The following is a 26593-nucleotide window of genomic DNA, read 5'->3' as shown; positions in this document are numbered from 1 at the left end:
AAGAGGCAATTTTTGAAGAGATTCTATCAGCACTTTCTTTTTTTTTTTTTTTTTTTTTTTATTTTTTTTTTTAAATTTTTTTTTTTCAACGTTTATTTATTTTTGGGACAGAGAGAGACAGAGCATGAACGGGGGAGGGGCAGAGAGAGAGGGAGACAGAGAATCAGAAACAGGCTCCAGGCTCTGAGCCATCAGCCCAGAGCCTGACGCGGGGCTCGAACTCACGGACCGCGAGATCGTGACCTGGCTGAAGTCGGACGCTTAACCGACTGCGCCACCCAGGCGCCCCTATCAGCACTTTCTTAAAGAGTTATTATTAGATAGAAAAATATTTTCTACGTTAGACACTGTTTAAAGTACACATGTATTTTTAAGCCTAATGGTTCTTTAAAAAATTTTTTTAAACATGTATTTATTTTTGAGAGACAGAGAAAGACAGAGCACGAGAGAGGGAGGGGCAGAGAGAGATGGAGACACAGAATCTGAAGCAGGCTCCAGGCTCTGAACTGTCAGCACAGAGCCTGACGCGGGGCTCGAACTCATGAACTGTGAACCGTGAGATTATGACCTGAGCTGAAGTCAGATACTTAGCTGACTGAGCCACCCAGGTGCCCCCAAGCCTAATGTTTTGTTTTTTTTTTTTTAATTTTTTTTTTTTAACGTTTATTTATTTTTGAGACAGAGAGAGACAGAGCATGAACGGGGGAGGGTCAGAGAGAGAGGGAGACACAGAATCTGAAACAGGCTCCAGGCTCTGAGCAGTCAGCACAGAGCCCGACGCGGGGCTCGAACTCACATACCGCGAGATTGTGACCTGAGCCGAAGTCGGACGCTTAACCGACTGAGCCACCCAGGTGCCCCAAGCCTAATGTTTTAGATGTACCTTTGTAGGTAGTACAATAACTGTTTTGAGGTGGCAATGCAATTTTGTACCTTTCCAGGGGGGGTGAGGCTCAAACTAGAATCAACTATAAAGTTTTCAGTCATCAAATATCATATGTCATCTTTGCTTTCGCACTAGAAATTTGGATTTTTGAAAGGAATTCTTTTTTATTTTTTAATGTTTATATTTGAGAGAGAGAGAAGGAGAGAGAGAGAGACAGTGAGTGAGCAGGGGAGGGGCAGAGAAAGACAGTGACAGAATCTGAAGCACAGAGCTGGATGTGGGGCTTGAACCCACAAACTATGAGATCATGACCTGAGCCCAAGTCGGATGCTCAAATGACTGAGCCACCCAGGGGCCTCATTTTTTAAAAGAATTCTTAAACAGTTTATAGTATGAGGTGCCTGGGTGGCTCAGCTGGTTGAGCCTCTGACTATGGATTTTGGCTCAGGTCATGATCCCAGGGTCATGGGATTGAGCCTTATGTCAGGGTCCATGCTGAGTGTGGAGCCTGCTTAAGATTCTCTCTCTCCCTCTGCCCCTCTCCCCACTCGCACATTCTCTCTCTCTAAAAAAACAAAAACATTTTTTTTTTTTAGGGGCACCTGGGTGGCTCAGTCGGTTGAGCGTCCGACTTTGGCTCAGGTCATGATCTCACGGTTCATGGGATCAGGCCCCACGTCAGGCTCTGTGCTGACAGCTCAGAGCCTGGAGCCTGCTTCGGATTCTGTGTCTCCCTCTCTCTCTGCCCCTCCCCCTGCTCATGCACCAGCATACATGTGCACCCACATGCTCTCTCTTTCTCAAAATAAACTTAAAAATAGGCATATATATATGTACACATATATCTTACAAAGTCCCCACCCCCCCAGCAGCAGCATCACCCCACTCTCCCTTCCCGAAGTAAATACTTTTAAGTTTGGTTGCCTTTCTTCCAGGTTGTTTTCTGTACATCCAACTACTTGTTCAGATTTTTGTCTCTATATCAAATAGGCTCAAATTAGAACGCTACTTTTTTTCACGTAACACAACTTGAAGATCTTTCTAGGTCATCACATGAGAACTTCCCTCATTCTTTCTAATGGCTGCTTCATATCCCACAGTACAGAGGTGCCGGCACAATATACTTAACCAGTTCCCACTGGTTGGATTGCTTTCAAAACCCTCACTATTAAGTAAAGGTGCAACAAACATCCTCGTATGTGGATTCAGAGGCCAGACTGCTCAGTTCAAGCCTTGGCTCTGGCATTACTTGCTGGCAACCTTCAGCAAGTTACCCTTAGTTGCCTCAATTGCACAGTGGGGATGAGAACAATAGCAACGTACCTCCTGAGACTGTTCCAGTACAGGCAAAGCGCTTACAACACGGCCTGACACAGAGTTAAATGTTCAATAATGCCAGCTTTTCGTATCTTTGTGCCTGGATGCAAATGTTTACTTGGGCCAGATTCATAGAGGTGAAACTGCATATTTAAAAGTCTGTCACTGGGGCGCCCAGCTGGCTCCGTCGGTGGAGCGTGCAACTCTTGATCTCAGGGTCATGAGTTTGAGCCCCACACTGGGTGTAGAGATTACTTAAAAAATAAGCAGGAGGGGCACCTGGGTGGCTCAGTCAAATAAGCGTCCGACTTCGGCTCAGGTCACGATCTCACAGTTCGTGAGTTCGAGCCCCGCGTCGGGCTCTGTGCTGACAGCTCGGAGCCCGGAGCCTGCTTCGGATTCTGTGTCTCCCTCTCTCTCTGCCCCTCCCCTGCTCATGCTCTGTCTTTCTCTGTCTCAAAAATAAATGAAAACATTGAAAAACAATTAAAAAAAATAAAAGTTCGGTGTCTAAAATGCAAAAATAAATGGAACGAGGAGGTAGGTTGGTAGTCAGGAGAGGAAAGGATGGGCTGCCGAGAGATTCCGGCATACGTGCTCTTGGGCAGGTCACTGAAAACAAGAGAGCAGGACCGTGATGCCTGCGGCTGCTCTAACTCCCTTCCCCAGGTGGACGGACGATGGGGTCAGACTCCACCAAGACTGAGCACCTCCTGAGCTCGCCATCGTCCACGAAGCTGTCCGTCCTTTCTTCCAGCCTTCCCATTCTTCCTTTTATCTTACCTGCTTTTCCTTCTGCCTTTCCAACTGGCAGTGCTACTGAGGCGGGCAGTAGATGGGAAGGCTGCTGACCTACTCTGCCCGCACTCTTACCCCCAATGCCCTTCGTTAGACACCTCGGGGGCCAAGTCCCCACAGTGCTGGCTCTTTGTAACCAGGAGTGATCTTTTGAAAGCTTTTTCGTGATACATGCTTCTAGACAAAGGCATTTTGTTTTCTGTTTGGCAAATTGGAACTTTTATTAACTTTTTTCCCTCAAGTGATAGTTTTGTTTTTTTTTTTTTCAACGTTTATTTATTTTTGGGACAGAGAGAGACAGAGCATGAACGGGGGAGGGGCAGAGAGAGAGGGAGACACAGAATCGGAAACAGGCTCCAGGCTCTGAGCCATCCGCCCAGAGCCTGACGCGGGGCTCGAACTCACGGACTGCGAGATCGTGACCTGGCTGAAGTCGGACGCGTAACCGACTGCGCCACCCAGGCGCCCCAAGTGATAGTTTTAATAAAAAAATCTATTTTCCTGGAATAAAAAATGTCAAGGGAAAAAAGTAAAACCTACACATGGTACAACAGAGTAAATTAGAAATGAGATTATCAGACAACGCTGCAGCAATAAAACTGGCTCATTTTCAATTTTTTTTTTTTCCAAGTTTATTTATTTGGAGAGAGACAGAGAGCAAGTGGGGGAGGGGCAGAAAGAGAGGGGGACAGAGGATCCAAAGCGGGGTCTGTGCTGACAGCAGAGATACCGATGCGGGGCTCAAACTCATGAACCGTGAGATCATGACCTGAGCTGAAGTCAGACACTTAACCCACCGAGCCACCCACGTGCCCCATCTTTTTTTTTTTTTTTTTTTTTTTAGAGAGAGAGTGCACAAGCAGGGGAGAGCAGCAGAGGGAGGGAGGAAGAGAGAGAGAATCTTAAGCAGCTGAGTGTGGAGTCTTACATGGGGCTCGATCCCATGACCCTGGGATCATGATCTGAGCCAAAATCAAGAGTCAGAAGCTCAACCGACCAAGCCACCCAAGTGCCCCCCAGTTGTAATTCTATTCAGGCTTCCTTACCATATAATCAGAACACGATACGCATATGTTGACAGAAATAATAAACACATGACCTTTTGGAAAAACATCTATGTTCAATGTTAACTGAACTTGAAAGAATAATATACCCAAAGACGTTTAATTATGACTTACATTTTTTAGAAACATTTTTCCTGATTATAAAATTAATGCATGTATAGAAGATATTTGCAAAATTATTTCAAAAATTACAAAATGGAAAATTAGAACCATCCAGAATCAACTCAACTATTTTTAACTCTCTGAAGTATAATTCCCCCCACCCCCTTTGGAGTTTTACATAATAGAATCATACTATAAATATCTCAATTTTTTTCTATTGATATGTTAGAAACATTATCTCACATCTGCGATTTACCTTTAAAATCTACTTAAGTCAACAGAACTCTCATACATTAATAACAAATCACATTGTCTCATTTTACATTCCTTTTGGTTTTAAGTTTAGATGATAAGATAAAGAGGGATTTCCGAATCAGACTAAGCAAGAAATAGAACATACCTTTCTCCGATCTTTAAGAATCCTGTCCAAACTCTCTTCGTTAACTTTGCTTGCATAGTCATAAAAACTGTTTTTTTTTAAAGAGAAAATATATTTTATTAAAACTGTGTAGTATTTTGACATGAATACGCTTAGCCTCGTGCGACTATGGGTCACTGAATCCTAAAAGTTGGTAATAGAGATAGAACTGCTTGTCTTCAACAGGTATACAGAGAAATCTATCTCAATGCTTTCTGATGATAGAAGGCATCTTTTGCATCAAAGAATACTCAAGAGACTGATGAAATTGTATTACTTCCACACGTGGGAGGTACTGATAGCAAGTAATTATGAAACGTGTGGTTTCCTTGTTTCTAAGTATCAATTACTTGGGGGGGGAGGGGGACACAAGAGCTCCTTTTCTGAGAAATGCAGAAGGGAGAGGGGCATCTGTTAAATGTTTGGCTGATTTCTCGTGTTATTTCATTTCATTCTTGCCTCAATGCTGGTGAGTAGGTATTAGCACAGCCCAACGTGTTCCGAGTTCTATTCCCATTTTTGTAGATAGAGAGACTCAGGGTAAGCGATTTGCCTCCAACCGTAGAGCTGGTAGATGGAAGAACTGAGATTTGAAGCCAGGTCTGACCCTCAAGTAGGCCTAGCTGACCCGGATCCTGTGGTGAGCAGGCCAGGCACGATGATGCGTGGGCCCTTCCACCACTGGCTGTGCTTTCAAGAATGCCGTCCCTCCGCCTTCCTCCCACCACCACAAGCCCAGGCCTTATAAAGCAGTGAGAAGTTCAAGAAAGAGTGAAAACAGGGGCGCTTGGGTGGGTCAGTCAGTTAAGTGGCTGGCCCGCTCAGGTCATGATCTTGTGGTTCACAGGTTCGAGCCCCACCTGAGCTGTCTGTGCTGACAGCTCAGAGCCCGGAGCCTGCTTCATGGATTCTGTCTCCCTCTCTCTCTGCCCCTCCCCCACTCGTACTCTGTCTTTCTGTCTCTCTGTCTCTCTCTCTCTCTCTCAAAAATAAATAAAACATTTTAAAAATTTAAAAAAAAAAAAAAAGAGTAAAAACAAAAACAAAGCCACGGAACTGGAAGTCAGGAGAAACCAGCTCCTGCCATGCTGCTTCTCACTTTATGATCTCGGGTGAGTCACTTAACCCATGTGGTCTCCATTTCCCTTTCCGGAAACAGGGAGTAGACATAGATTTCTAAGGTTTCTTTCAGCTCCAAGAATTATAGGTCTATGATTTAAACTTAAATCCTGGGGTGCCCGGCTGGCTCAGTTGGAGGAGTGTGAGTCTGTTGTTCTCACCCACGTCGGGTGTAGACTACATAAAATAAATAAATAAATAAAATTTTAAAGCAAACTTAAGTGAAATCCTTGTTCTGGTACAATCTTACTGACAGCATTTTAAGGAACTCCTCAGAAAGGCTGGCAGAGCTTTGCAGAATCAGGGCCAAATCGGATACTTTCATGGACCAAACACAGGGAATGTGAGGACCAGGGCCTGAATCACGTCGTGTGCTCTGAGATTCTTCTCAGATGAATTGCTTGCTTTGCTTCCCACTCCTCTTCCAATTACGTGTAAATCTAAAAGTGATGAGGTTTTTGGCTGCTTTCAGGCTTTGTCCACAGGTAGCCATCTTGCATGAGGGCAAGCCTCTGACATACTCAATGGGTAGGTGTGTGTGGGGTGGGGGGCAGAGGGAGGGGTCCCCAGGAGTTCTTTGGTGCAAGGGGCTGGGTGTTTGGGCCAGCTGAGAACGAGACAGGGGTCAGGGTGAGAGCGGGGGACATACAGCAAGAACGGCTAGGCACGAGGGGTGGGCAGGTGTTAGAGAAGGGAGCGCTGATCGAGAACGCTGAATTGCACTAGCGTGGGCAGCTCTAGAAGGGAGGTACTGGCTTCTGGGAAGGTAGAACACACCCTCAGGGGTGGGGGTTAAGAAACACTGAGTTGGAACCATCACTGCAACCATCGAGTGGAGGGGTCTGGGGCTGAGAGAGCAGGCAGAGGCCCGACGGGAGTCTGGGGAGAAGCGTGGTGCATAGAGGACACTGGCACTTTTCTCTGTTGCCCTCCACCCGTGTCATTTGCTCCCTCCCTTCTGAACAGTGCCCTCCCATTTCTTCCTTTCTGTCCTTTAGTTGGTCTTAGTATGCAACCGGTGTATATTAACTTATATACACGCAAAATGAAGGTTCCATGTTTCCTTTCCTTTCCTCATAAAGTTGAACACTGAACATTTTTTATTCTTCTTAAAAACACCCCTTAAATTATTTTATCCATATGTGATCCTTAACTTCCTGCTCTGGGGCCGAACAGTCCTTGGGAGGGTGCTGGAGCAGGCTTTCATTGTAAACCACTGAGGCCAAGATTTATACCATCCCTCCCCTTTCCCTAACCTAACACAGTGCCCCAAACACATAGGTGTTTGTTCACAAACAAGTGAATTTGGATGCCCTCGGTTTTACGTGTGACTTTATAGCCACAATCAGCTACAGACCTAAATTCATTAGTTTTTTTTTTTTTAATTCCAGTTCTTTTTTTTTTTTTTAATTTATTTTTGAGAGAGAGACACATATGCAGAGAGAGGGAGAGAGAGAATCCCAAGCAGGCTCCATGCTGTCATCGCAGAGCCTGATGAGCAGCTCAGTCTCACAAACTGTGAGATCATGACCTGAGCCGAAATCAAGAGTTGGGTGCTTCACCAACTGAGCCACCCGGGTGCCCCGAAATTCACTAGTTTTTATCAATTAATATTTTAATGAGGACTAAAAGTGACAAAGAATGTGGCTTACCTAAAAAGTTTTGAACAAGGCTGATGATTATGGATTTCTGTAATTAGAAAGAAAAAAACACATCTCAGTTAATCTGGTAAGATACAGGCAAGTATCAAATAGCCCAGGATTTTTCTTTGTTTTCTTAACTAAAATCTTGAATAAAAAGACAGCTTTCCTCTCCCTAGTAGGTACTAGTGAAGGCAGTGTGCCTTCTTAACACCTCAACTCAGGGACGCATTCTCAGTACAAAGTCAACTGGAGAACAAGTTCTGTTTCCATCTGTCCACATACAAGAAGCACACATCTGAAAGCTTTTATTCAGAACACACAGCTATTGTGTGCCCTCATTCAATCTCACCTAGTTAAACAAAGCATAAGAGGAAAAAGTAACAACTGACTGGAAGCATTTAATCAAAGTGTATGAGCACAGTGAGGACAGCTTGGGGAGAGGAGGGCCTAACCACCCCACCATCAATAACCCACTAATGGGCTCAGGACAACTTGGGCCAGGTGTTTTGAGGGGGAAGGGAGGAGGAGACTCTGGAGGCCTGTTAACCCTTTCAAAGACGGCCAGCACCAAGGGAAACAGTCATTTAGAAGGCAGATCCTAATGGCTTCTGGAACTATTGCTGGGATTAACCAGAGTGAACAATTTCTTCAAGCTCATCAGGGGGCTTGGGGTCTGGGTTGCTTTACAAGACCATGAGACTAATTAACCATTCAATTGTATTAATAACATTCTTCTGGACAGAGGCTAATCACCTGTTGTTTAAAAAGCCACAGGCACAGAGTTCCAGGCTACAATTTTAACGCAATTAAAATGAAACCATGACCCTGGAGGACATGGGACTGTGTCCATTAGCTTCTGTCCTAATGTTAACGCTGCCAGAACATGCGCACGAATGCAGTTCCCCCACTGGGGAGATGAGTTCATCGCCTCGCGTAGCTGTTGACGAAGTGGTGCAAATAAGAAACCTTCATCTAGAAATTGTTCTCTTTCATCACCGAGCATAATACATTACACCATCTTACGTTATTTCAGATACTCTTGGTCAAGCGATTAGAATGTGGAACATTTGTAGCAAAAACTTTAAAAAGAGTTCAGGAGAAAGAGAAAAAAACTCACCTTCTACTTTAAAGGGTATTTTCAGAAACGCCCTCGAGTCAGTTCTGAACCCCAAATACACATTGTTGTCATCAACTGCCCCAGCAGACTTCTGTCATGGTTTACAACTGGGATTAGCAGCACACTAAAGATGTGTCCTAGATACCGTGTGGCATTTGCTAAAGGAAGCTGAATCTTTCTCTTAGAAGATTTTTTGCAAGGCCTAAGCGCTCCATGGAGAAGACTGGGTGAAAGCCTGAAACGCGATAAAGCCGCAGATGACCCGGAAGCTGGCTGGCACGCTGGCCGATAGGCCTCTGAAAACAGGCAGAAGCAGGGCAGCCTCGCTTGCGGTCCCAGAGTCTGCCGTGCCTCTAAGCTCATCCGGGTGGTCAAGACTCCTCTTTACACATGCAGGGCATCTCTTCACTCACTTTCGCAGAAGTTCGCTACCCCCGGACCTTCGGCTCTTCCCGCCAACCGATCGTCCTACCTCTGCTTCTCCTTCTGGGGGTGACTCACTTCCACTACTCCCAACCTTTCCAGTAACTGCAGTGGCGTCACTTCATTAACCAAGGAAGCCCTTGGGTGGTGGTCTGCTCCCTCCCCTTCCTAGAACGAAGGGTGGACAGCTCTACTGAAAGTGAGTTAGCACAGGGGCGCCTGGGTGGCTCGGCCAGTCGGGTGTCCGAGTTCGGTTCAGGTCAGGATCTCGCAGTCGGTGAGTTCCGAGCCCCGCGTCAGGCTCTGTGCCGACAGCTCAACGCCCGGAGCCTGCTTCCGATTCTGTGTCTCCCTCTCTCTCTGCCCCTCCCCCACTCATGCTGTGTGTGTGTGTGTGTGTGTGTCTCTCTCTCTCTCTCTCTGTCCCAAAAATAAAGATTTTAAAGCGAATTAGCACAGCCCTTAAAATGAATATGTAATCAACACAAAACGCGACACTTGGTGTTCCGAACGTAGCGTTCTTTATGAAGTCCTTATTATAGAGGGAAAGATAAAGGGGTCTGCACATGGATTCAGACGTGTGCAGCAAATACCAACTTTGGTCACTTCATTTTGTTTGGAACATCTCGTCCTGGAGGTTAAGCTGTGCCAGGAAGTTTCTTTACACCACTGGTCTGAAACACTACTCATGGCACTTCAGCTAATGATTGCCCTTCCCACCCAGATTTTCCAGAGTCCCCGGTTTATATTTCTAACATGTATTCATTTTTAAAAGAAAACTATTGCAATGATAACAATACTTTTAAAATAATACCAGCAAACGCTTTGCCCATGAGATCCATAATCTGTTTCAAACAATGAAATGAATACAGCTAATAAGCTAAACGTTGTGCAGCAAAAGATGGTTGTCATGGTGCTGTAATAACTGGGACACTCTATCAATCGGTACTTCTCCGTATTTACAATACCATGGAAATGTACTTACTGCGAGAACCCAAAGGCTTATAAAGCAGATACACCGCATTAAACTGTAGAATTGGAATTAGTTTCTCATTCTATTTCTTTAAAAATAAATAAATAGCCAGAATATTCATCAGAAATGCTGCTTTGGTGAGCACACCAGGTAAGAGAGCTCTTTCTTGCATGGTTTGCTGTCAGTTAACTCTGGCATTTTAACCTTCAAATACCAAATTCGTTTTTGAAAATCCAAGTGCAAACAATAAAACTGCACACATGTCCAATGAAACCAAAGTCTCTATCGCAGAATTTTAAAGAGTTAAGCAAAACAAAAACAAAATCTCAGTGAAAGAAGGGCTACATCCCGTATATCAAGTCTTTATAATAAGTCGTTATTGGGGCACCTGGGTGGCTCCGTCGGTTAAGCGTCCAGCTTTGGCTCAGCTCATTATCTCACAGTTTGTGGGTTTGAGCTCTGCGTCGGGGCTCTGTGCTGACAGCTTGGAGCTTGGAGCCTGGAGCCTGGAGCCTGGAGCCTGGAGCCTGCTTGGGATTCTGTCTCCCTCTCTTTCTGCCCCTCCCGCTTGCATTCTGTCTCTGTCTCTCAAAAATGAATAAGCATTAAAAAAAAAAAAATTTCTAGTAAGTCGTTGTGGGGAGTAGGTTTTATAGGTTTGGTCCTTTAGGAAATTAACTATTTCTTGTCCCCGCCCCCACAATCCTAACCGCCCCCCCCCCCCCCCCAGTCCTCATCCCGGCCTCCCAACCCATGTACTAGAAGGCTTTCAGAACAGGCTTGACATTGCTGATGTGGCCCCAACATAACCTAACCTTCCAGCAAGATTTCAAACCAGCAACCAGTCCCCTTCACACATTCTGTATTTTAACTGTGTAGAAACAGGCCAGATTCCCTGTATATTTTATGCACTCCTTGCTCTGGGTTCCCCTGAATGCACTGCCCACTAGCCCTGAGTTCACCTCCTTCATGTCACCATTACTGATTTTCCCCACTAGCAGGTTTTCCTTTTCCACTTAGGGGCTCGTCTCTGTTCCTTTCTTACAGTACCCATCTTGTGCTTTGTCTGGTATCTCTGCTTACTTGTCTTCTCCTCCCCACACTCCTGGCAGCAAGAGATGCATCTGGATATCCCCCTCGCTGTGTGGCACGTGCCTCACACGCGACAGTCAACAGATGTTGGCCGCAGAAGTGAAATGTCCCCTGCTGGGTTCTGAGCATCAGGACATGCTGTTTGGTGACATGCTTGAGGTGCAGTTTGATCCCTAGTTATCAAAAAGGGGCTTGGGGCGCCTGGGTAGCTCAGTCGGTTGAGTGACCGACTTTGGCTCGGGTCATGATCTCATGGTTTGTGAGCTTGAGCCCCACGTCGGGCTCTGTGCTGACAGCTCGGGGCCTGGAGCCCGCTTCTGATTCTGTGTCCCCCTCTCTCTCTCTGCCCCTCCCCCACTCATGCTCTGTCTCTCTCTCAGAAATAAACATTAAAAATTTTTTTTAAAAAAGGGGTGCTAGGGGCGCCTAGGTGGCCCAGTCGGTTAAGCGTCCGACTTCAGCCAGGTCACGATCTTGCAGTCCGTGAGTTCGAGCCCCGCATCGGGCTCTGGGCTGATGGCTCAGAGCCTGGAGCCTGTTTCCGATTCTGTGTCTCCCTCTCTCTCTGCCCCTCCCCCGTTCATGCTCTGTCTCTCTCTGTCCCAAGAATAAATAAACGTTGAAAAAAAATAAAAAAATAAAAAAGGGGTGCTGATGCAAAGAGGGTGGGCGCATCTATAAATGCTCTTCACCTTCCTCAGCAATCGCCCCCAAATCGACTGGGTTCTTCTTCAGAAAGCTGTTTCGAGGGGCACCTGGGTGGCTCAGTCGGATAAGGGTCCGACTTTGGCTCAGGTCACAATCTCACTGTTCATGAGTTCAAGCCCCGCGTCGGGCTCTGTGCTGACAGCTCGGACCTGGAGCCTGTTTCGGATTCTCTGTTTCCCTCTCTCTCTGCCTCTGCCTGCTCGTCTCTCAAAAATAAACATTTTAAAAGTTTAAAAAAAAAAGAAAAGAAAGAAAGCTGCTTCCATTCAGCAAACTGCTCATGTAAACAAGTGTGAACATTGTTGCCAGATCCTTCCAGCAAGCACCAGCCCAACAGATCCATTCGTTCCAGTATGTGGGGAGGCTGACAATGGGGAATAGCCCGAGCCGCAAACTTGGGATTCGCTGTGGTTTCAAAGAGACAATCAAGCGAAATAGCACACAGCACTTCAGTAAAAGACCAGTTAGTAAGAGACAGCTTTACAAGGCTTCCTACACATAGAGTCATACGCTGCAAGTCCACACTGACTTATAAAACATTCCCTACCAGTTATCGGTGCAAGTGATTTGCGTTGTGATTTTAATGGTCTTCTATGTGCCTTTAATCTTTCAGATTAAAATCGGGAAAGGGCCAAAGAACAAAACAAACAGCACTGATACAGAAAAAGTATCTCTAAGCTCAGTGATAAACTCACTTACCGATTACTTGCAGAAATTCTGTGTTGCTGATTTGTGAGTCACTGATGCTAAAGGTTTCCTCTTGTCTTACCTCTCCCAGCAGAAATCCTTCCTAAAAGTAATGAGAGAAAATAGTCGCAGACTAAAAATAAAGATGATTTTTTACTGGAATTAAAAGGAATGGAGGGCATTATAATTTTATAACAATTTTTAACAATAATCCAAAAAGCTTGCCAAAGAAACTACTCTTCTATAAACCCACAAGGAAGACTAAAGCAATCTGAGATATATCGATTAACTGGATTGTTTGAAAAAAGGATTCCATATACGATGAAATACTTTAATCCCTTAAGAAAAAAAAAAACTGCTTTTTTTTTTGAAGCAAAAATAAGTAGAGTGAATTCATTTCTTAAATCCTACTGAGTGTAATAACCAATATCAAAAAAGCTCAGGAAGGGGCGCCTGGGTGGCGCAGTCGGTTAAGCGTCCGACTTCAGCCAGGTCACGATCTCACGGTCCGTGAGTTCGAGCCCCGCGTCGGGCTCTGGGCTGATGGCTCAGAGCCTGGAGCCTGTTTCCGATTCTGTGTCTCCCTCTCTCTCTGACCCTCCCCCGTTCATGCTCTGTCTCTCTCTGTCCCAAAAATAAATAAACGTTGAAAAAAAAAAATTTAAAAAAAAAAAAAAAAAAGCTCAGGAAGCAGAAATATTCCAAGGTTGTTTTCTGGAAACAGCATACAATTTATTTCATTGTTCTAAAAGCACTGTTAATGATAAAAGGATAAAGAAGTTTAACACAAAGCACAACGAATTGCTCTTGTATGGGCTGTGGGAAATGAGGATTTCAGCAAATAAATTTATCATTCGCACGAATATTTTTCCTTAATAAACACGGAGGTTTGTTTCCTTACACCTTGGGAGAACGGTAAATCCTGGGTCACTCGGCACATAACCTACTGTGTACTTGCTGCCATGCTCAGCACAGGCACAGTTGGAGAACATTCACTGGCTGTCACAATAACTTTCCTAAGAGGGTGAACTAATAGGCTGTTCTGCAATCGCCCTTCCGGGAGAGCCATGTGCTTACTCCTTCCTCCATTTTGCTTTTTTTTTTTTTTTTTAAAGTATATTTATTCTGTGAGAGAGAGAGAGAGAGAGAGAGAGAGAGAGGATGCATGGGAGGGGCAGAAAGGGTGCGGGGGGGGGGGGGAGAGAGAGAGAATCCCTAACAGGCTCCACACTGTTAGCGTGGAGCCGACATGGGGCTTGAACTCACCAAACATGAGATCACGACCTGAGCTGAAATCGAAAGTTGGACACTTAACCGACTGAGCCACCCGGGCGCCCCGGTCCGTTTGGCTCTTTACTCAGATGGCACCTTATTAGATGGCCAATGTAATGGAAACAGGGACTGTCACACACCCTGTCTCCTGTCCCCTGCATTCTTTTTCTTCTCAGTCTTCTCACTATCCGCCATAGTACATCCTTGTATTAACAAAGAAATGCCTACACCTACTAAAATGTAAGCTCCATGAGAGCAGGGACTCTGTGTTTGCTCACTGCTATATCTCAGCACCCAGCACAGTGCCCAGCCTAACACATTGGAGGTGCTCAATAAATACTGGTTGAGGATATTTGTTGAAACAGTGCCCCCCCCCCTTTCAAATGTTTTATGTATTTATTTAGAGAGAGAGCAGGGGAGGGGCAGAAAGAGAAAGAGAGCACGGGGTAGAGAGAGAGAGACAGAGGATCTGACACGGGCTCCGAGCTGATAGCAAAGAGCCCGATGTGGGGTTCGAACCCACAAGCCATGAGATAATGACCTGAGCTGAAGTCAGACGCTTAACCGACTGTGCCACCCAGGTGCTCCAAAACAATGCCCTTGTACTACATACCTTTCTATTCTAGGCTAACCCTTCAAATCAATTAAAGGAATTTCCTAGTTTAAAAATATTCCCAGTTGAGGGGAGCCTGGATGGCTCAACCAGTTGAGCATCCGACTCTGGATTTCAGCTCAGATCATGCATGATCTCATGATTCGTGGGTTCGAACCCTGCGTTGGGCTGTGGGCTGACAGCACGGAACCTGCTTGGGATTCTGTCTCCCCTCTCTGCCCTTCCCCACCACTCACTCTCTCTCCCTCCCTCTCAAAAATAAACATTAAAAAATATATATTTCCAGTTGGAATCTGTGGAGGTGAGGAGGGAGAGATAGATGCTTTACAGCATAGTTTTGTGTTGAATCAGGGGAGTGTCCTAAAATCCCAAATCATCATGTACAGGGTATTTCTCAAACTTAAGTAATATACAGATCCCCTCTAAAAAATTTTCTCTCAAGCACCTGGGTGGCTCAGTGAGTTGAGCATCCGATTCTTGATTTCGCCTCAGGTCATGATCTCATAGTTCGTGGGACAGAGCACCGCATGGCTCTCTGCACTGAGAGTGAGGAGCCTGCTTGGGATTCTCTCTCTCCCTCTCTCTCTGCCCCCCTCCCCACAATGGATGCATGCACATGTGCTCTCACTCAAAATAAATTAAAACATTAAAAAAATTTTTTCTCTCAAACCTAAAGGAGTGTTCATGACTACTAGTTTGAGAAACAGTGACTTTTATTCCATACAAGTCTTTCAGTTATGAGCTCTCGCTACAAAAGAGAAGCTCTTTGTAACAAATTAATAAAAATTAAAATGAAAAAAAGTTTAAATTTCTATAGAACTTCACACTTAAGAATGTATCTACATGGGGCGCCTGGGTGGTGCAGTCGGTTGAGCGTCCGACTTCAGCCAGGTCACGATCTCGCAGTCCGGGAGTTCAAGCCCCGTGTCGGGCTCTGGGCTGATGGCTCAGAGCCTGGAGCCTGTTTCCGATTCTGTGTCTCCCTCTCTCTCTGCCCCTCCCCCGTTCATGCTCTGTCTCTCTCTGTCCCAAAAACAAATAAACGTTGAAAAAAAAAAATTAAAAAAAAAAAAAAAAAAAAAAGAATGTATCTACAGATCCTTAGTGTTCCACAGTCTAGGACTGCCAGATTTAGAAAATAAAAATACAGGCTACTCAGTTAAGTGTGAATTTCAGATAAACAATGAACAATTTTTTATGTAATATTTAGGATATACTGACACTAAAAAATTACTTCCCATTTATCTGAAATTCACATTTAATTGAGTACCCTGTATTTTACCTGGAAACTCTATCATAGTCCTCAGATTGAAAAAGTCAACAGTGACATCAAGACATTCCAAAGCCAAGTATAAAATGAATGTTTATTATCTACTGGTCTGGATTATCTGAGCCACTGTTACTTTATAGCGGAAGGAGGCAAACTGTGGTATGTGGGTTCAATCTAGCTTCATGCCTGTTAGTGTACAGCCGACAAGTTAAGAATAGGTTCTACTTTTAAATGGTTGAAAAAAAGAAAAAATAGGAATAGTTCATGGATGTGAAAATTATATGAAATTCAAATTTCAGAGTCCATAACTAAAGTTTTATTGGAAACATTCACCCTAATTTATTTATTGTCTTTGGCTGCTTTCTTCATCCAACAGCAGAATTGAGTAGTTGCTACAGAGACTGGCTCACAAAACCTAAAACATTTACTATTTGGCCCTTTACAGAAAATGCTTGCTCACCTCAGCTCTACAGAATGAGTGATTTTAAACTAATTTATTTCCTGGACAAAACAAGAATGCACTACAAAAGCAAGTTTTTGATTCCTCAACTTTAAAATGTATAAAATTGAAATTAAAGTAGTCTACATATATAATCGTGGCAAGGTTAACATAAACAGCTATGGCCATGTGAAATAAAGTTGCAAACTATTTGGAGACATACTTCCATATCATGGCAAAGACTTCCACAAAGTCTAGCACCATGTCTGGCAAAGCACAGATATAAGGGACTATCTCTCGAATTAAATTAATAACAATCTAAGTAACATGGCCATGTCACTGCTGTTTGTAGAACATCTATCCAAGAGGTAACTTATTCTTAACAATAGTCTTGCCTTCTGCAAAAACTGTGATATTACTAGGTAGTCCAAGAACTACAGATGTTAAGAAGCATTGCTGAAACCATATTTAATACTTCTAAGGCCATCAGGAGTATCACAAACCACCTATATATGGAACTTCATTACATTATAAAATAGCTGCCTATAGTATCACAGGCCTTAGTGTCCAGAGACGTGAGCTAACTCTGGAAACACCCATGTGTATTCCTATCTCCACTATCAACATCGGAGAGATGAAAAGTACAATAATTTCATGATACCCAACTTACTAACAGAATCACCTCTCTGTGTGATCAGTTTTTACTAATGGAGGCTAAGATTGCAGACATGAAACCAAACCCAGTTCCTTATTCTGCAGTGTATCATTTTGCTTTGTAATGACAACCACAACCCCCCCACACACACACACACTTATTAAATAAATTTGAATAATTCATTATTGACATCTTGTCAAATAACCCCTCAATTTGGTGGACAGATTACATATGTAAAGATAAAAGTTACCTAGTTTCACAAAGAAACTTCCATCCAGGCGAATGACATTAAAAAGACAATTCGCGAAATAAAGACATTGAAGCAGACAAGCTTTGCTCTCTGGGAGCTCCGAAGCCTATGCATTTCCGATCACTCATACGTAGGCCTGTCATTTCCCTATTTCGCTGCGACGAGCGCCGTGGTTTTAGAACATTCGCCAAGGAACTAAATATGCAACTTCAAGGCAAACAGACCCTACACCTAAACACTCCTGTTTACATTCTCCATTTTCCATCGAGGCGAAGAAAACACACGAACGTATCTAACGAGTATGAATAGTGACAGCCATGGTTTCTTTCCCTCGTCGCACCCCACAACAACCTGTGAGACCGGCGGGCGGGGCAGGGTGCCTCGGTTCCCAGACTAAAGCTCGGTCTCTCCGCTCTCTGCCGACCCCGGGAGCCCCTCGGAAGTCTAGAAGCCTCTCAGGGAGGGGCAGGAGCTCGGTTTCCACTAAGCGACTCCAGACACTGCTGGCTGCCAACCGAGACAGCTTTGCTAAAAACAAGACGGCTGTCCTGAGAAGGCCAGGAGGTGGCAGGCACCGAATGAGGGGGCCCATCCCAGGGGCGAAGGAGCCCAGGGTAGCAGGAGCTCGCCGGGGGCGGGAGCCGCCCGGGTCACCTGCCCCTCGGGCCAGCCCGGGAGCCCAGGGGGTGAGCCGCGAGCGGTTCCAGCTTGGCCGCAGGCGCCGGCCCGGGACGGAGGCTGGAGGCTCCAGCGGCCGCGGCGGGGGGCCCGGCACCTACGTGGTCAGCGTTGCTGTTGGCGCTGTGGAAACACACAGCGCTGAAGGTGTAGCCCGAAATGGAAGCCGCCATGATGGAAATCTCCAACTCCCCCATCATGCCCCGCGGAGGGCACGCAGCCTTCCGGCCGGCCCCGCCCCTTGGCATCCTGGGAAATGAAGTTTTTGGCGGGTGAGGCCAAGGGGCGAGACGCAGATTTGCCCTATTGGAACCCAACCCCCGCGAAGTGTCCTCCGTCTCGGGCCCTGCACATCTCAGATACCGCCTCTTCTGCATAGCCCTCGAGAGTTCCCCAAATCATTTTTTCTCTTTGCAAATGAAACTCTTACTAATAAAATCCAACTCAAGAATGAAAGGAGGGAGATGATTCAAGCAAGTGCGCGGTTTGCGTTTGACATAGAAAGAAAATGCTGTTATTTCCATTTTCGTAGGACCACTCTGGCTGCAGCGTGGAGGCTATAATGTGGCAGAGGGGGAAGGGTGGTACTGTAATCCGCAGGAGGAAGGTGTCTTTGGGGGTGGTTGGAAGTGAAATGGTGGTAGCAGTGAAGGTGGGAAGGGATTGGATTCTGTAACAAAAGGACACGAATTTAACGAAAAATCATGCAAAGAAGGTTGGAACAACAAATTTAAAAAAAACAGCAAAAATTAAATCTCGCAAAGTTAGGTAAAGAAGCTCAGGAATCACCATTCTTCTCTTTGTCCGATCTTTCAGGTTCGAAACTGAACTTCTGATCTCCCACAAGTCTCCTTGTACCACGCTCTCCAAAAGTTCAGCAGAAGGACTGTTTTCTGACTGTTGCACAGGCCCAAGACCTTGGAATCATGGTTGACCTCCCCCACCTTTGATCAGTCAGCACAGTCTTAAAAATATATCGAGAATCCTACAACTCATCACCAGCACACCTATCACCTATCATGGTGGTCTAAATCATCAATTCTTTCCTGGGTCTTTATAACAGTCTCTGACTCAAGAGCCCTGAACTGGGGGCAATTTTACCCCTCAGGGGACATTTGGCAGTGTCTGGAGGCATTTTTGGATGTCACAACTTGGCGGAGGGTGCCGCTGGTAATAGTGGTTAGAGGGCAGCCAAATATCCTACAATGCATAGGACCCCCACCTCCCCCACGGGATGAGGTTGAGAAACCCTGGGTTCCACCTTGTCTTCAACCCCTTCCCTGCCAAATCTAATCTCAACCCAGCAACTAAATTGGTCATGCTAAAACTTAAAATTTAGGGGCGTCTGGGTGGCTCAGTCAGTGAAGCATCCAACCTCGGCTCAGGTCATGATCTCACGGTTCATCGGTTCGAGTCCTGCATTGGGCTCTGCGCTGACAGCTCAGAGCCTGGAGCCAGCTTCAGATTCTGTGTCTCCCTCCCTCTCTCTCTGCCCTCCCCTGCTCACACTCTGTGTGTGTCTCTCTCTTTATGTTTAAATAAACATAAAAAAAAATTTTTTTTTAATTTAAAGCATGTTGCTTCTTGGTCTAAACCTAAACCTTGTAATGACTTGGTTCCTATCACTCATCTGACTTCCTTTCTTGCCCCTGCCCCCTTTGTTCACTCGGCTTCAGCCACACTAGTCTTTCTGCTTCCTGGGTATCCCTATCTCATCCTACCTCAGGGCCTTTGCACTTGCTGTTCCCTTTGCCTAGAGTGCTCTTCTCACAGATAGTTGCAAGGTTTACTCCTTTATCTCTGCTCTAGATGCTCTGATGTGTGACACATATCCACCCCTGCAGGACTTACTATTCTACCATACCCAGCTTCTTCCCCAGCTGGGGAAATTGTCAGCTTTCTCATGGACTTGCCTTCAGTATAGTGTCATTGCCTGAGATCATTCCTCATTTTCTGGGTGACCAACATTCAATGCCTCATCAATATAGATGGATAAAGGCTCACCTCCTTCCTTCCAACCTGGGGTAATTCCAAAGGGTCATCCCAGCTCCAGAGTGCCCTGTAGGGGAAAGAGGTGTTAGCTGAGGTGCTGTTGTAATGGTACCCCAGTCCGCCAACTTCCTCCATCCAGCTCTGTTTCTTTCCCTTCCCCAGTAGGTGGTGATCCTGAGAGCACTCCCTAGTAATCTTCTTTCGTGTTCATCTCAGTCTTAGACTCTGCTTCCCTGGGGATAGAACGTATGACAACCTGTTGCAGATTTTCACTTAGGGCCACCTGGTCAGAGAATCCTTCTCTTATCACCCTAACCAGACTGCAGCCCCCAGCCTGACCTTCTCAATATTCCTTCCCTGCTTTCCCTTCCCCTTTCCTACTCATCACCATCTAACATCATCCCTATTTTATTCATATCGCAGCATATTGTCTTTGTCTCTCCGCTGGCACATTCTGAACTGCATGTGGACAGGGATTCATCTTTGATTTGCTTACTGCTGTAGTCCAGCATTTGGGATAACGCCTGGCATGTAGATATTACCCAGCACGTGACTGCATGGCCCCCCCCCCCAAATGATTGTTGAGTGAAAGTTGCATAAAAAGTGGGAGGGTCCCACAGAAGATGGTTGTATTTTATCAGCAGGTGCTAGAGGGGAACGGAGACCAAAGAAGCTAGTAAAGGGAATAAGCTCATTACTAACAAGGTGCCTTGGGTGGTGCCCCCGAGGAAAAGATTTGAGACGCAGAAGATGAGAGAGGAAAGAGCCAGATGGATCAACAGCATTTTCGGGGAGAAGGAGAAAGAGAGAAAGGGAGATGAGTAGCTGCAGTGAGATTCTGAAACTTGGGGAAAGATGAGAATAAGGAATTTTTAGGATGCAGTGTTGTGTATCGTATGACGGAATTCCTCTTGACTGCCTTCTTAGGAAAACCTTCAGCAAAACTTCTACAGTGATCGAACACACCCACGTAGCGGTTGCGAAGCAGGTTTTAGAGTGGACCGCTCGGGTTCCGGTGTCAGGTGTAGCACTCACTGTGTGATCCGGAGCAACTTCTCTGCGCCTTGGTTTGCTCCTGTGTAAAATGAGGTACCTGCCTGCTGTGGCAATCTTAAGGAGTGAATGAGATAGCATATTGGATGTTTCACCCAGTCCTTGGCACACAATGACAGCCTGCTGACTGTTAGCCATCACTTCCATTGTCATGAAGTAGTTTAGAAGATAAAAGAAATCTATAGGCTCTGATAAGAAAAGACCTCCCAGTATATCACCACAATATTTTTTTTTTCTTTTCAAGTTTGATCCATTTTGAGAGAGAGACAGAGAAGCAGAACCAGCTGGAAAGGGGCAGAGAGAGAGAGAGAGAGAGAGAGAAAGAGAGAGAGATTCCCAAGCAGGCTCCATGCTGTTAGCGCAGAGCCTGATGCAGGGCTCGATCCCACGAATCGTGAGATCATGACCTGAGTCAAGATCAGTCAGATGCTTGACTGACGGAGCCACCCAGGCACCCCTATCACTACAATATTTTTTTTTTAATATTTATTTATTTTTGAGAGAGAGAGGATGAGTGGGGGAGGAGCAGAGAGAGAGAGAGACACAGAATCTGAAACAGGCTCCAGGCTCTGAGCAGTGGGCACAGAGCCTGACACGGGGCTCGAACTCTTAACGGTGAGATCGTGACCTGAGCCGAAGTCGACGCTTAACCGACTGAACCACCCAGGTGCCCCTCACCACAATACTCTTAAGTGAAAATGCAACTGGCAAACAATGCAAACGGTAAGATTCCATTATTATGTATTTATCAAAAAAACAAAACCCATGCATTTCAGCAGGTGCTGGTATGCAGGCAAACGCCACACTCTGCTATGATGGATCTGAAAGGGGAAACAAGGAAGTCCATTTCACTATGCCCTCTAGGTAGTCGAGGAAACTGAGACTTAAAAGGTTTAAATCAAGTGACTTGCCCAAGGTCACACCTGGTATGGACTAAGTCGAGACTGAAGTTCAGGATGGCTTGACTCTGTAGTCCGTGATCAGGCAAGAAAATGCAGAGGAAAGGGATGACTGGTATCAGGCATGGAAGGAGAGAAAACCTGGCTGAGTCCTGGAGGCCTCTGTGGAGGAAGAGAGGGGAACAGAGGGGAGCAGAGGATAGCTGGGACCAGGGAAGGGGCCTGGAGCTGAGCGGCTCGAGGGAGGCCTACTCGAAAGGGGTTGCAGTGGCCCCAGTGAGCTGTGAGCCCGAGTGGCCCAAAGGAAGGCAGAGCAGTGGCGACAGGCTGGAAAAAATGGCCCTGAGCCCAGGCCCAGGGGAGGCCAGGAGGAGCCGTGTGCGGAGGGTGAGGGAAGAACAAAACAAGGATGATGCTCTGCTTTGGCTGGTCAGGGGCCACGCGAATGGAGAACACAGGGAAGAGAGGGTTTGGAGGTACTGGGGTTGGGGGAGGAGGCAGTGCAAGGAAGTTTGGGTTTTCGACAGGTTGACAGGTTGAGTTGAACATAACAAGGGACGTCTAGGCAGCTGCAGGAAAAGCCCGGAGCTGGGGGTAGAGGATGAACTTGGAAGTCACTAACAGTAAGAACAATAGCTAACATTTACTGAACGCTCACTGTCTGTCAGGCTCTGTTCTGAGCGCGTCACTTGCACGGTCTATTATGTAATCTTCCTAACAATGTTCTGAAATAGGTCCATTTTGAACTCCATTTATAACCGAAGAACTTGAGCTAGCATTTAATGAGAATTTGCCGTGTGTCAGGCATGTAGGATGTCACAGGAATTACCTTATTTACTTATTTTAAAGTTTATTTCCTTTTGGGGCGCCTGGGTGGCTCCATCGGCTGAGCGTCCGACTTTGGCTCTGGTCATGGTCTCGCGGTTTGTGAGTTCGAGCCCCGTGTCAGGCTCTGGGCTGACAGCTCGGAGTCTGGAGCCTGCTTCGGATTCTGTGTCTCCCTCTCTCCCTGCCCCTCCTCTGCTCATGGTCCGTCTCTCTCTCTCTCTGTCAAAAATAAATAAACATTAAAAAAAATTAAAGTTTATTTCTTTTGAGAGAGAGAGAGAACTAGTGGGGAAGGGGAAGAGAGAGGGGAGACAGAGGATCTTTGCTGACAGATGAGAGCCCGATGTGGGGCTCAAACTCATAAACAGCAGATCATGACCTAAGCTGAAGTTGGACACGTGACCAACTGAGGCCACCCAGGCGCCTCTATTTTTTTTAAGCTTTATTTATTTATTTTGAGAGAGAGAGAGAGAGAGAGAGAGAGAGAGAGAGAGAGAGAATCCCAAGCAGGCTCCACACTGTCAGCGCAGAGCCAAATGTGGGGCTCGAACTCACAAGCCGTGAAATCATGACCTGAGCTGAAATCAAGAGTCAGACACTTAACTGACTGAGCCACCCAGGCATCCCAGGAATTACCTCATTTAATGCCACGGGCACTATTATTATTATTATATGAGGATGGGCAAACTGAGGCCCCGAGAAGTTAAAGAACTTGCCTACAGTCACACATGATAGGGTCAGGGCTCAAAACCTGAGTCCAACTCCAGAGCTGCTTGCCTACCTCCCTTTTTAAAAGGCTCACTCAAGGGGTCCCCGGGTGACTCAGTCGGTTAATGTCTGACTTTGGCTCAGGTCATGATCTCACGGTTCGTGAGTTCCAGCCCGGCGTCGGGCTCTGTGCTGACACCTCAGAGCCTGGAGCCCGCTTCGAATTCTGTGTCTCCCTCTCTCTCTGCCCCTCCCCTGCCCACGCTGTGCCTCTCTCTCCTTCAAAATCAAATAAACATTAAGTAAAAATGTTTAAAAGGCTCACTTAAGAGCAGGTGGTGCTGGGAAAACAAGGGGGGGTTTTCAAGAAGGGTGTCCTAAGCAGTGTCGACCACTACAGAGGAGCAAAGAAGGTAAAGCTTGGAACTTGACCCTTGGTTTGCCAATTAGGAAGTGTCTGAGAACTCTTAAAAGCACTGTTTCAGAGAAGTTGGAGGTAAGCAGGGTTCCAGGCTGCAGTGATCGGCAGCATTAGAGGGAGATGAGGCAACCCAGCGTACTCAAAGAGCCTCCCCCTGCCTATGTAACGGGCACCTGGTGAGAGAGACTGTGTTCCTTGGCACATTCCACCTTCTCCCTGGTGATGGGCAGCTCCACTCGGATTGGGCTTCTCTACCCTCCACTGAGAATCCCGTTGCCCTGGGTGATCAGAGGTGGTGCCCCACACAGCCGTCAGGACTAAACAGCCAGAATAATCCTGGAGCCACAGAAGGAACTCTGTGTAAACAGAGGGTTTTTCCAGGGCTCCATACCAACAACTGTTTATAGCATTCATCACACACAGCAAAAACATCTTAAGTGTTGGCAAGACACCAGATTGAAGACGGCCTTATCTTTCATGGATCCTTTGTAATTAGAACCTAAAACTTTTTGAGACTTAGTCATATTCAAGCTTGCTTTCTCTAGCATCTAGAGTCTACAAAAGATCAAAACAACCATTTGCCCAGGGCAGCACAAAATGGCCGTGGCATTTGGTGGTTTTATTGCACTGTAATAAGGTTACTTACGTTCTTCCTAGAGTTCTTTAATCACTACACACATGGATCCCCATCTGTCTTTTACTGTAGTCTATCGCCAGCGGTTGCTTGAAGATCTTGGAACATCTTGTATCGGAGGAGATGCACTTTGGTCCTAATTGGGGTTTCTGTGGACTGGAGAGGCAACTGTTGATGCTGTTTACCTCTAGGGACTTATTGGACTTCTGTCTGCTGAGTCAACAGAAACGTAGCCTAGGAAACATTCCATCTGGTTGGAAGGCAGCCTTATTAGAAGCCTTCGAGAGCCTGGCCTACCTAGGACATTCGACTGTCAGTAGTTCATGGCTGCTACAGAAAACACCCCCAGACCTTTGGCCCACAAGATTTCTCACATTATACTGCAGAAATCCCAATGGTAGTCAGACCGAGAGGCGGATGGATCTCAGGTTCATTGGTTGGGAGCAACCTGGTGTAAGGAGTCACTATTTCCGGCGTGGTGCAGGTGAGGAGGTTGAGACACACAAAGGTTAGGAGTCTCAGACAAGATCAGGTGCCTGGCTCGGGGCACAGCGAAGACAGGCATCCATGCATCTTGACTCCCTTGCACCTTCTTCCACAACACTCCGATCCGACCCTCGTTTTTGGAATATTTTTGTTCGGGGCGGGGGGTTGTCATAAGGCAGTCATTTCTCTGGGCATAAATTCCCGTGTCCACCAGTGATATCAAGTCCCAAGAGGGCAGAATGCTATTTTTAAGGCAGAATCCCAGCTACAAATTAAATTAGCTTTCTGACCAGGAAGCCAAATAATGCAGTGGACTGTCCCACCCACTTTCCACATCTGACCACAACGTGGATGCATCAGGTGATTTGTGCCTTTGCAGTGAGCAATATTGGCCTCACCTATTTAGTGGGGTTTTCCCACTGGCAGCCTTTTTCCAAAATGCAATACCTTGAATGGTCCTGTTTAAAAAAAACAAACAAACAAAAAAACCCAAAAACAGCTGAGTAACTTTAAATATCTAATTGCCTTTATTCAATGATTCATGAATCAGGCAACATCCCATATAGCAAGTAGAAGGGAGCTCAGAGTCGTACAAAATGGAACGTTTTTACAGGGGGAAGGTGGGACTAGTAAATTACGAATGGATTATTTCAACCTCTCAAACTAATGTAACATTGACTGTCAACTATACTTCAATAAAATAATAATAATTTAAAAAGTGCATTATTTCAGGCAAGGTCACCTTCCCTCAAGGGAAGGCAGGGGGTCTTATCAGGTGGATCACCTCACTAGTGACCACCAGAAAATTCCAGACTGATTGGTTTAAAATTCCCCTCCTGGGAGGGGTGCCTGGCTGGCTCAGTCGGAAGAGCAGGCCACTCTTGATCTCTGGGTTGTTTGAGCCCCACTTTGGGTCTACAGGTTACTCAGAAATAAAATCTTAAAAAAAAAAAAAAAAATTTCACTCTAGGAGAGGCTGAAGCTGCAGTTAAGTTGGGTTAGTTAAGCGTCGGTGAAGGTTAGCAAAACCGACTCCACTTTGGATGTTTCTTTTTCACAGTCCCTTACAAACTGCAGTCCCCAAATGTGGTGGCGCTTAGGCGGGCACTTCAGAAAGGGGGTGCATCTGACTCTGGCTGGAGGGGGCAGAGAGGGAGGCGAGGCCCTGTCTCTCCACGCCTGGTCGTGGGAACCCGCACCCAAGACCAGAACAGAGCTGAAGACGCCGAGCCGGGAGCAGTAGAGTGGGCGGCCTCCCGCCGCCTAGAGGCGCCTTCCACAAGTCCGCTCTGTCCGTGCTTCGTCTCTATGGCGGCCCCCACGGCCCTCTGGGTCGCGGAGCGGGATGAACTCTGGCGCGGGCGGCGGCAGCGGCGGCGGCTGCGCTGGGGCCGCGGCGCGGTCCCGAGGGGGCAGTCCCGGAGGGGATGGCTTTGCCCCGTCGGCGCTGGGGACTCGAGAGCAGTGAGTGTGGCGTACCGCGGGGGAGCGTCAGCGGCACCGCCAGGGCTGGGCCCCGGGAAAGGGACCGGGAGGGATATGGGGCCCCGGAAGATGGGGAGGACCTTGGGGGCGTGGCGCGTGGAAGGTAAGGCGGGGGGATTGATGGGCTGGAATCCCGAGGGGCCACCCTGTAGGTGGTTAAGGGGTATTTCAAGGGGTCATTGTGTAAAGGGATCGTGGGGTGCGGAATGCTCTCCGAAGCTTTTGGGGAGGCCTCGTAAGGGTCTCGAACTCGAGGGGCAGGCTTGGGGAAAGAGCGAGGAGGCGGGGTCGACGGTAGTGGGGATAGGGAAGGGTAAGGGGGGCACGGTTAAGGCTTAGGAGATGGGGTAGGGATGTCGGAGCTGGAAAGGGTGGGAGTGAAGGGTGACCGGAGGAGAGAGCGAGGAGATGGTGGGGCATCTTGGGGTAGAAGAAAGTGGTCTGACCAAATCGATGTTCAGTAATTCTGAACGAATTAATAGATGGATGAACGAATGACAGAGGAAGGTAAGGAAGGATGGGCTGAGTTGAAGGGGTAAGAGGGAGCGGCGATTCTAGGGAGA

The 26593-nt window shown here is 46.6% G+C and overlaps 2 protein-coding genes across 6 annotated transcripts in view; one reads left to right on the top strand and one right to left on the bottom strand.

The window, feature by feature from the left end:
• The window catches only part of ABRAXAS2 (abraxas 2, BRISC complex subunit), a 32670-nt gene extending 14898 nt beyond the window's left edge, over nucleotides 1–17772 (bottom strand). The window contains exons 1-4 of the mRNA XM_025917958.2: nucleotides 17626–17772; nucleotides 12360–12450; nucleotides 7357–7393; nucleotides 4568–4634 (exon numbers count right to left, since the gene is read on the bottom strand). Of these exons, the coding sequence (XP_025773743.2) occupies nucleotides 4568–4634; nucleotides 7357–7393; nucleotides 12360–12450; nucleotides 17626–17772 (342 nt within the window). The remainder of the gene's footprint in view (nucleotides 1–4567; nucleotides 4635–7356; nucleotides 7394–12359; nucleotides 12451–17625) is intronic.
• An 8087-nt stretch (nucleotides 17773–25859) lies between these two features.
• The window catches only part of EEF1AKMT2 (EEF1A lysine methyltransferase 2), a 71069-nt gene continuing 70335 nt past the window's right edge, over nucleotides 25860–26593 (top strand). For all 5 annotated transcript variants that reach the window (XM_086681121.1, XM_086681120.1, XM_086681118.1 and 2 more), the window contains exon 1: nucleotides 25860–26009. In XM_086681121.1, the coding sequence (XP_086537247.1) occupies nucleotides 25891–26009 (119 nt within the window). In that variant the 5' untranslated portion in view covers nucleotides 25860–25890. The remainder of the gene's footprint in view (nucleotides 26010–26593) is intronic.

Source organism: Puma concolor, chromosome D2 (genome assembly GCF_028749965.1).
Source record: "Puma concolor isolate L17-30 chromosome D2, mPumCon1.1.hap2, whole genome shotgun sequence".
Classification (NCBI taxonomy): domain Eukaryota; kingdom Metazoa; phylum Chordata; class Mammalia; order Carnivora; family Felidae; genus Puma; species Puma concolor.
This window is presented reverse-complemented; position numbering and strand designations above follow the sequence as displayed.